Genomic DNA, 11,084 nt, shown 5'->3' on the forward strand with positions numbered 1-11,084 from the left:
GTCAAGCGTAAAACTCTGAGTGACCTCTGATACCACAGGACCTTCAGGGCTCTTGTCAAGACCGGGACCAGCTCAAAGCTGTTTTCATGGCAGAGGAGAAACTACACAGTAGATAGGTGTTTTAATGTTCTGGCTCATCAGTTAATAAATTATTACCAGGTCATCTAGAGATGAGGACTCCTTTCTTCCTTTTGAATCAAACTCGTTCTCTCTAAGTGTAGTTCCAACATAGTCTGCCCTTTAGAAAAAAACAAGTAAAGAACATTTTATAGACATTTTTCAGACAGAAACTGACCTGCAGTGTGGATTTAATGGAAAACTGTCAGCCTGTTTACCCCAACTAAACCCAATGCATTGGGTTATATTGTGTGTGTGAACAGGAGTCCAACAACTCCTATCCACAGCTCAGGTTTTCACTTTCTCGTTAGCTGAGCGGTGATTGGCCGCTGTGGGGAAATCACTCCATTTTTTCTCTCACACAGTTTGTTAATTCTGGGCCATTGTCTGTGACTCTACATCCTACTGAAGTGGAGTTACAGACAATGAATATGTAAATCGAGCCAGCGATTCACTGAATTCAGCAGAGGATCTTCTGGGGGACATATCTCAGGTCCTTCTGGACATATTTAAACCCTTAAGGACACAGACAATTTTATTTTAGCATATTCTTTTTTTCCCTCCTCGCTTTCTAAAAATCATAACTCTTTTATATTTCCATCCACAGACCCATATAAGGGCTTGTTTTTTGCACGACCAATTCTATTTTGTAATCACATCACAATTTTACCATTAAAGGGGTATTCCAGGATTTTTTTTATTTGACTATGCTACAGGGGCTGTAAAGTTAGTGTAGTTCATAATATAGTGTCTGTTACTGTGTGTGACAGTTTTCTCACAATTCTTATGTGATTTTCACCCCAATATTTCTTTTTACCAGCATACAAAATGACTGTTGCCTCAGATTTTTCCCAGGTTGCAATGCGGCCGAGACCTGACTCACTAGTCAGCTGATGACAGGGAGCCTGTCTGCTTCAATGGGTGGAGGGATTGCTTGGTGGGAGATAGATCATTCTGCAACTAATGCAACAGCTGTGTTACGCCTAGCGCTTCGGGTCCCCGCTCCTCCCCGGAGCGCTCACGGCGTCTTTCTCCCTGCAGCGCCCCGGTCAGTCCCGCTGACCGGGAGCGCTGCACTGTCATGGCCGTTGGGGATGCGATTCGCACAGCGGGACGCGCCCGCTCGCGAATCGCATCCCAGGTCACTTACCCGTCCCGGTCCCCTGCTGTCATGTGCTGGCGCGCGCGGCTCCGCTCTCTAGGGCGCGCGCGCGCCAGCTCTCTGAGACTTAAAGGGCCAGTGCACCAATGATTGGTGCCTGGCCCAATTAGCTTAATTGGCTTCCACCTGCTCCCTGCCTTTATCTGACCTCCTCCCATGCACTCCCTTGCCGGATCTTGTTGCCTTGTGCCAGTGAAAGCGTTTAGTGTGTCCAAAGCCTGTGTACCTGAACTTCTGCTACCCATCCTGACTACGAACCTTGCCGCCTGCCCCCGACCTTCTGCTACGTCTGACCTTGCCTCTGCCTAGTCCTTCTGTCCCACGCCTTCTCAGCAGTCAGCGAGGTAGAGCCGTTGCTAGTGGATACGACCTGGTTGCTACTGCCGCAGCAAGACCATCCCGCTTTGCGGCGGGCTCTGGTGAAAACCAGTAGCCTCTTAGAACCGGTCCACTAGCACGGTCCACGCCAATCCCTCGCTGACACAGAGGATCCACTACCTGGAAGCCGAATCGTGACAGTAGAGGCCATGGATCCCGCTGAGGTGCCACTGCCAAGTCTCGCTGATCTTCCCACGGTGGTCGCTCAGCAATCGCAGCAGATTGCCCAACAAGGACAGCAGCTGTCGCAGTTGACCGCCATGTTACAGCAACTTCTGCCTCTGCTACAGCAGCAACCATCTCCTCCGCCAGCTCCTGCACCTCCTCCGCAGCGAGTGGCCGCTCCTAACCTCCGCTTGTCCCTGCCGGACAAATTTGATGGGGACTCTAAACTCTGCCGTGGATTTTTGTCTCAGTGTTCCCTGCATATGGAGATGTTGTCGGACTTGTTTCCTTCAGAACGGTCTAAGGTGGCGTTTGTAGTAAGCCTTCTTTCAGGAAAGGCCTTGTCTTGGGCCACACCGCTCTGGGACCGCAATGATCCTGCCACAGCCACAGTCCAGGCCTTCTTCGCTGAACTCCGGAGTGTCTTCGAGGAGCCAGCCCGAGCGTCTTCTGCCGAGACTGCCCTGTTGAACCTGGTCCAGGGTAATTCTTCCGTTGGCGAGTACGCCATACAATTCCGTACTTTTGCTTCTGAACTATCCTGGAATAATGAGGCTCTCTGCGCGACCTTTAAAAAAGGCCTATCCAGTCGCATCAAGGATGTGCTGGCCGCACGAGAGATTCCTGCCAACCTCCAAGAACTCATCCATTTGGCTACCCGCATTGACATGCGTTTTTCTGAGCGACACCAAGAGCTCCGCCAGGAAAAAGACTTAGATCTCTGGGCACCTCTCCCACAGCATCCTTTGCAGTCTTCGCCTGGGCCTCCCGCCGAAGAGGCCATGCAAGTGGATCGGTCTCGCCTGACCCAGGAAGAGAGGAATCGCCGTAGAGAAGAAAATCTCTGTCTTTACTGTGCCAGTACCGAGCATTTCTTGGTGGATTGCCCTATCCGTCCTCCACGCCTGGGAAACGCACGCACGCACCCAGCTCACGTGGGTGTGGCGTCTCTTGGTTCCAAGTCTGCTCCTCCACGTCTCACGGTACCCGTGCGGATTTCTTCTTCAGCCAACTCCTCCCTCTCAGCCGTGGCCTGCTTGGACTCCGGTGCCTCTGGAAATTTTATTTTGGAGTCGTTTGTTAATAAATTCAGCATCCCGGTGACCCGTCTCGTCAAGCCGCTCTACATTTCCGCGGTCAACGGAGCCAGATTGGACTGCACCGTGCGTTACCGCACAGAGCCCCTCCTCATGTCTATTGGACCCCACCTTGAGAGGATTGAGTTCTTCATTCTCCCCAACTGTACCTCTGAGGTCCTCCTCGGTCTGCCTTGGCTCCGGCTTCATTCCCCCACCATTGATTGGACCACCGGGGAGATCAGGAACTGGGACTCTGCCTGCCACAGGAAGTGCCTCTCCCCCCCTCCCAGTCCCGTCAGGCAAGCCTCTGTGCCTCCCCATGGCCCCCGTCCTGGTGTCACACTGCCCCGTGCCAGGCCTCGCCCTCTGCCCTCCCTCCCCATTCCCACTCCTGCTGTACTGCCTGCCGTTGAGGAAACCCTCCATTCTTTCCCGGTGTCCTCATCCCAGAGGAGGCAGTTTCCGGACAAAGAGAAGGGGAGACCTAAGGGGGGGGGTACTGTTACGCCTAGCGCTTCGGGTCCCCGCTCCTCCCCGGAGCGCTCACGGCGTCTTTCTCCCTGCAGCGCCCCGGTCAGTCCCGCTGACCGGGAGCGCTGCACTGTCATGGCCGTTGGGGATGCGATTCGCACAGCGGGACGCGCCCGCTCGCGAATCGCATCCCAGGTCACTTACCCGTCCCGGTCCCCTGCTGTCATGTGCTGGCGCGCGCGGCTCCGCTCTCTAGGGCGCGCGCGCGCCAGCTCTCTGAGACTTAAAGGGCCAGTGCACCAATGATTGGTGCCTGGCCCAATTAGCTTAATTGGCTTCCACCTGCTCCCTGCCTTTATCTGACCTCCTCCCATGCACTCCCTTGCCGGATCTTGTTGCCTTGTGCCAGTGAAAGCGTTTAGTGTGTCCAAAGCCTGTGTACCTGAACTTCTGCTACCCATCCTGACTACGAACCTTGCCGCCTGCCCCCGACCTTCTGCTACGTCTGACCTTGCCTCTGCCTAGTCCTTCTGTCCCACGCCTTCTCAGCAGTCAGCGAGGTAGAGCCGTTGCTAGTGGATACGACCTGGTTGCTACTGCCGCAGCAAGACCATCCCGCTTTGCGGCGGGCTCTGGTGAAAACCAGTAGCCTCTTAGAACCGGTCCACTAGCACGGTCCACGCCAATCCCTCGCTGACACAGAGGATCCACTACCTGGAAGCCGAATCGTGACAAGCTGTAGGCACCCTGATTAGATCCACAGGTCTTTTGAATGGGTGCAGCTCATTTATGTTTCAATGGGCGGGGTGGCTTATATGTGGGAGGGAGGAAAATGGAATTCTGGGATTTGTAGGCAAAAAAGAAAACTCAAACAGGAAATACCAGTTCACAAAAAGCTAGCCACAGTATTATGGTGATCTCACAACATAACCATTTAGCCCCAAGACAAGTGCAGATCCTTCCTAAGCATGTCCATTACTACCTGCCAGGTACGTACTAAAATCACCTTATGGAGGATAACCCCTTTAAATGTATGGCACACACAAAAATATCATTTGTGCAGGGAAATTGAAAAGAAAACCGCAATTTAGCAAATTTTAGAAGGTTTTGTTTTCATGCTGTACATTTTACCATAAAAATTACATGTTTTCTATTATTGTACTGCTTTAAAAAAAATCTAAAACTTTTTTTAAACAAAGTTAGTATGTTTAAAATGACTCTATTTTGACAACCTATAACTTTCAAATTTTTCCATATATGAGGCTGTGTGAGGCCTTATTTTTGTGCTGTGATCTATACCTTTTTTCAGTATCACTTTTGCACATATGTAACTTTTTATTCGCTTTTTATAAATTTTTTGGGAATGTGATGTGACAAAAAACTTTTTTTTTAAACGTTAACACCATTCACCGTACAGGATCATTAACATTATATTTTGATAGTTCGTACAATTACGTACGCGATGATACCAAATATGTTTATTAAAAAAAAAAATGCTTTTGGGGATAAAATGGGGAAAAAAATTTAAAACTTTTTTTTAATGTTTGCACTATTTATGTCCCCATAGGAAATTATTTATAGCAATCAATAGATTGCAGATACTGAACAGTGCTATGCATAGGCATAGCACTGATCAGTATTATCAGTGATCTTTTTCTCTGGTCTGCTCAATGTCAGACCAGAGGAGAAGACCCAGGGATGACGGCTGGAGCAGTTAAGGGGTCCTCCGGCCACCATGTGCGATGATAGGATCCCCGCAGCTGCAATCAATAAGATCATCCATTCAAACGCCCGCATTTCCGCAGATGCCGTGATCTGTATGGATCACGGCATCTGAGGGGTTAATGGCGGACATCAGCCCAATCGCTAATGTCTGCCATTACCAGCGGGTCCCTGGCTGCTGATAGCAGCCGGGACCTGCTTTGCATGATGTGAGCAATGGTCCGGTTCTCGAGTCATGCACAGGGCATAAATGTAGATCCTGGTGCGTTAAGTACCAGGGCACAAGGATGTACATTTACTTCCTATGTCGTTAAGGGGTTAAGTGACCACTTGTTGGACAGACTGATAGTTTTCCTTTAATATCTGCAGTATGTCAACTTTTGTTAATGGGGAAGGAAACATTTGCAGCAAATCCTGAGCATTTCTGCAGCAAATCCGCAACAAAATCTATTGAGGTATATTTTACTGAATACACATTTTACCAAGTGATGGTATATTGGTAGAGTTTGCCATCACTTTATGACCTTGTTGGTCTGACCTCTGGGACCCATCCGATCCTTGTTTTTTTTTTTTCTCCTTTATAAAGGAACAGGACTTCCCATGTAAATGGGACCATTTGTTCTTTCTACAGATGGGTGGCCAGAAACTGCAGTTGGTCCCATTCATATCTGCAGAACAGATGATAAGGGAGGCAATATTAAACCAGCACTGAAGCCACTTTATTCTCATGGTCACTAAGGGTCAAAGATCAGACCCCCATCAATCATAAATTGATTGCATTTTTTAGGATATAATATTTTAGCATTGTTAATATGTAGAATACAACAATACAACTACTTACAGAAGCTTTTCAAGTTCTTTCCTAAGACGTTTCCTTTCCATTAAGCCTTTGCAGATCCCAATATTTCTCTCAGAATATTAATCAAAGTATCAGTCCTGCACATGAAATGCTTACATTAGTAGTCTAGCAATCATAATAAGCAAAGTAAGGCTATGGTCACACGAGGAAAGTCCACAAGTGAAATCTCAGAGCTGACATTCCCCTGACAGCAAGGCGCTATGATTGCTTGGAAATGCACCACCTCACAGACGGCAATGCATTTCCGTGTGGAGTCGGCAGAAAGAATAGACATGTCTATTCTTTCTGCAGACACCAGAATTAGAATTTCCATGCCAGAAGTTTCTGGTGTGGAAATTCTGTTATGTGAACCGCGCAAGAGAATCCAATTTAAATCAATGGGACTCTGCTGCTGTAGAATCCATTGTGTGAACATAGCCTAAGCTTCACATAACATTCTTTTTCACATTTGTCCTCTATCCACCTCAATGCAGCCACTCTCTTTCATAGGTGTCATACATGGACAAGGCACAACCCTTTCATGGACACTCCCATTTTAAAGCTATAGTCTACATCCCTCCTCCCCAATGTGTTCTGTATCCCTGTGTGCCACACAGAAGCACAGTAGCTCAAAGCAGGGCTACAAAATGACAAAATGGGCAATAAATCTTGCCTCAGCTGTGCAACAGAAATATAAAATGTAGGAAGGAATACTCTAGTACATAAGTAAAACTTATATTTTCTGATTGCGAGAGGTCCGACTGTTGTGAACCCCTGCAATCTCCAGAACAGGACCTTGTCTCTCCCTGTGCATGGAGCGGTGTGTCGACACATGCTTCTGGCACTGCCTATGGAGGTGTCGCAAATATGCAAGCGTGGTTCTCTGGTGTCTCCGCCCGCTGAGACTTCTTTGTGATCAGAAACTATCCCTGGAAATAAAGAATAACTTTTAAAGAACTGGAGTACCCCTTTAAGGCTAGTTTCACAAGGCATCTCTGTGAAATGTCTGTCAAAGATATATGTTGGGGACTAAATGACATCCATTATACATACTGTACATTTCTTTACTTAAATCGGCTGTAGTAGGTTTATGCAGCTTAGCTCCCATTCACAATGTATGGTGCTGTCTGCTTCTCGCTATGTTCACTGTGTACATGTACAGGGGCTGATAAACAGCTCATTATGGGTGTCCAACCTTTACTGATCAGATATCGATGGCCTATCCAATGAAAAAGTCTCTGAAAACCCATTAAAAAAACTTGCAGAAGCAGAGGAAGCCAAGACCAAACCCTCACAAAATAATCCATAGTAAAGTTCAGAGTGGATTTCCCCCCTCATCGGTATGGCACCATCTACTGATCAGGAAAGTATTTTTTATCTAAATCAAAATATGTCAAAAAAGGCCCTCTGAAATAAGTCAGAGGTTATTTTTTTTTTTATTATTATTATTATTCATGGAATAAATAGATGCAGGCATAACACCCTAAAGCCTTGTTGAGCACTTCATAGAGAAAATCTGTGAAAATTTCAGGTAACAAATCAAAACCACAACATGCCTATTGTTTTGTGGACTTGTGCCAAAATCAATATCTTACAACATCTAAAATCTAATTGACTGAGAAGTCACCTACTAACAAATATGAGCCAACTACGTCAGTTTAATAGTCTTCCCCCCACCCCCTAAGATACATGTACAGTTTTTGGAATAAAACACATCACATTGTCGGACATTATGATAAATTACAGATTACTAATGAGATACAGAAAGAATAAGAAAAAACTGTCAATGCTCTAAATATGGAGCTAAATGATCAAGAAATATCTTCTTACCTGTATCCTGTTGTTATTCTTGACAGTGCTGTGGCTTAAAGCAGCATAAAATGGTCTGCATAATGCAAGCCTGTTTTTTTCTTTTCTTTCGTTCTTCTGATGTTGCTATGAAACCAAATAGCTTTCTGCACAAAACACTTGAGCTGACTCAGGGCTGTAAGGTCTGCATTGAATTACCAGCTTTATATATAAGTGTATTAGGTTTCTAACTCCAAAGGAAATCTGACACTACACTGAATACAGTACACTACACAGAATTTTGACACTGAATACAATTGCAGCATCAAAATGGACTTAAAAATGGCTGGGTTGTCTGAATGCCTATAGATGTCTGTGGATACCTGCTGTTCCCTACAAGAGAGCTGTCAGGTGATTGTATAAAGGTTTGCTGGGATGCATAATGTGTATATCAGGTACTGGAGAATTTAGCAAACATGTTTCTTTGCACTGCGCTCAATTTCATGCATACACTACATGCATGAGGTCTTACAGAGTGATGAGGGGTTAATAGTAGTTTTGTCACATGTCATCTCCAAACCAATAACTGCAGAAGAAGGTCCCTAGTCCAGTCTTCCATTCCTTGGAAAATGGGAGGACTTACCGCCCCAGTCAGTGTGGCCCTGGGTTTAGCCTTAGTTATGCTTTCCTTAGGTGACAAAGTAAAGTGGTAGAAATGGTGGATAAAATCCAAGAAACAGGAAATCCCATGTGGCGCTTAACTCCTAGGACAGATGCAGGCAGCAGTCCATGTGGCAGGTTAATGGATTCTTTATAATGCAACTTTAAGTTTCACGCTCGTGCTGAGTTCTTCACCTTGCCACGTTGCCTCGTGCTGAGCTTTTAACCTTGCAACGTTTCTTTTTGACAAAACCTGATCAAGCTGGAACATCAGACCCAACAAACATCCCTCTGGACCACTCGGACGCAACAAAACATACACCAATGAAGCTTGCCTCCACATTCTACCCGATACACGCACAAGGAGCGCATATTAAAGTGTTTCAAGACTTGGTCTATGAGGACTTCAAAATTCTCAACAGAACCAGACAAAAAAGCAAAATAAGTAAAAAAAGCAATCTCACACATAAGGAGAAGCTTGCCCTACAGACCTTGAAAAGAAACAAAAATATTGTACTTAGGTCAGCAGACAAAGGAGGGGGTGTGGTTGTCATGGATCTCGAATATTACGAAAAGGAGGCCATGAACATACTATCGGACGAAACCTTTTATGAAAAAAGGGACAAGGATCCTTTTTTAGATATCAAACAAAATTACCAAATCATCATAGAATCAGCTATGCATAACAATCTTCTGGACAAAAATGAACAGAAGTACCTACAATTCCAACACACCAACAAACCATATTTCTATTTCCTTCCAAAAATCCACAAGTCCATCCACAATCCACCTGACCGTCCTATCATTTCCAATACCAACTGTCTTGCCTGCCATCTCTCACATTACATTGATCTATTTCTCCAGGAGCAAATTATTCGGTTATCCAGCTATTTACGTGATTCCACCGAATTAATAGAAACACTGAGGACGAGGAAATGGGAACCAGGCACTTTCCTCATCACTTGTGATGTAACATCGTTATATACAAACATCAGACACAAGATAGGACTCAAATGCATCCAGGATTTTCTTGCAGCCGACCTAACCATTACGCAACCCCATAGAGATTTATACTCAAAGGTCTACAGTTTATTCTAGAAAACAATTATTTTTTATACAATGGGACAATCTACCATCAAAGAAAAGGGACCGCAGTGGGGTCCACGGTGGCCCCCTCATATGAGAACCTTTTCATGGGGGCATTCGAGAAGGAACACATTATTAACAACACAGAATTCCTACCCCACATTAAACTTTTTTGCCGGTATATCGACGATCTTTTCCTTTTGTGGAAGGGGCCCAGAGAATCTATTGATAGATTCCTGGGGGTACTTAACAACAATCAATGGGGTATTAGCTTCACCCTAGAAGCAAGTGAACAACAGGTACATTTCCTGGACCTCACCATTACACACAATGAAGAAGTGTACATCACATCCACCTATTTTAAACAGGTGGATGTGAATAGTTACCTAGACTACCACAGCGCCCACCACAGACAATGGCTCAAGAATGTCCCATATGGGCAATAGAAAAGAATCAGGAAGAATTGCACTGATGATGACATATTCAGGAAGCAAGCAGGAATTCTGTCAAAACTATTCAAAGAGAAGAATTACCCTGAACCCATTATAAGAGACGCATATAACAGAGTGAAAAAAATAGATTAAAAAATAAAAAAAATAAAAGTCAAGCAGAATGTCTAACATCAGTGAAAACTATTAACACCACTAAGGATCAGGACAACAAACGGAAACTCAACTTCATTACCCGATATTGTAACTCGGCTACGGAAATCAAGATCATTCTGGCAAAACATTGGCACATCTTGAAAAATGATGACTTATTGTGCAAAAAGTTACCGAGGGTGCCACAGATAACATACAGGCGGGCTCCCACACTCAAAAGCATTCTCGCTCCCAGTAACATACAACAGCATAAAACTCTGAACACCTCGTCCACAACATCTCCAGGCTCATTTCGATTCAACCATGCGAGATGTATGTGTTGCAAATAAATAAAAAATGGGATTAAATGTTCCATTCTAACAGTACTGGTGAAGAATTTAAATTGAAATATAGACTTACCTGCCAGTCTTCATACGTTATCTATTTGCTAGACTGCATTTGCGGATTACAGTATGTAGGACAGACCATTCAGTCGCTCAGGAGCCGTCTAAATAAACATAGACAGAACATTAAAAACAGCTTTATGTTACAAAGCGTTTCCAGACATTGTGCCAATCTGCATACCGGAGGACAGAATCTAATTTCGATCATGTGCCGAGCCATATTGTAAATCGCTTCGAAACCTTGAAAAAGAGGGAGATTTACTGGATGTACAAGTTGTCCACAATCTCCCCCAAAGGACTGAACAAAATAGTTGAAACCATCATTTGAGTTCTGGTCAGAATATTAATATATCATAGATCACATCTATTCTATGAGTGGGTTATCCCTTAGCCAATATACAAATACTAATACTATGTTTTTCGATAACATTGTTCTATTGATATTATAACTGCTGGGGCATATGTACTTCAAACATTTGTCTAAATCACTGGCGTATATGAATGAATTTTTTATTTACTCCGAGCCAGTACTATAGTGTTTTTTTAATCATTTTTACTCATAGTTTCATATTTTTTTCAATATCAATATAATTTTATATTTATAATTAATATACATTTCTTAGCAACCCTCAG

At 44.7% G+C, this 11,084-nt stretch overlaps 1 protein-coding gene across 3 annotated transcripts in view; it reads right to left on the reverse strand.

Annotated features, from left to right (window-relative positions):
• Positions 1-8,167, reverse strand: part of LOC130285550 (gamma-crystallin 2-like) — a 184,801-nt gene extending 176,634 nt beyond the window's left edge. Inside the window, exons 1-3 of one of the 3 annotated variants that reach the window (XM_056537094.1) lie at positions 7,763-8,167; positions 5,936-6,030; positions 157-238 (exon numbers count right to left, since the gene is read on the reverse strand). In XM_056537094.1, the coding sequence (XP_056393069.1) occupies positions 157-238; positions 5,936-5,976 (123 nt within the window). In that variant the 5' untranslated portion in view covers positions 5,977-6,030; positions 7,763-8,167. Of the gene's footprint in view, positions 1-156; positions 239-5,935; positions 6,031-6,727; positions 7,290-7,762 lie in introns of those variants that run through there. The other 2 variants (XM_056537092.1, XM_056537093.1) reach the window with 2 other exon arrangements.
• Between the last annotated feature and the right edge of the window lie 2,917 nt (positions 8,168-11,084).

The sequence above is a fragment of the Hyla sarda genome, chromosome 8, assembly GCF_029499605.1.
Source record: "Hyla sarda isolate aHylSar1 chromosome 8, aHylSar1.hap1, whole genome shotgun sequence".
NCBI lineage: Eukaryota > Metazoa > Chordata > Amphibia > Anura > Hylidae > Hyla > Hyla sarda.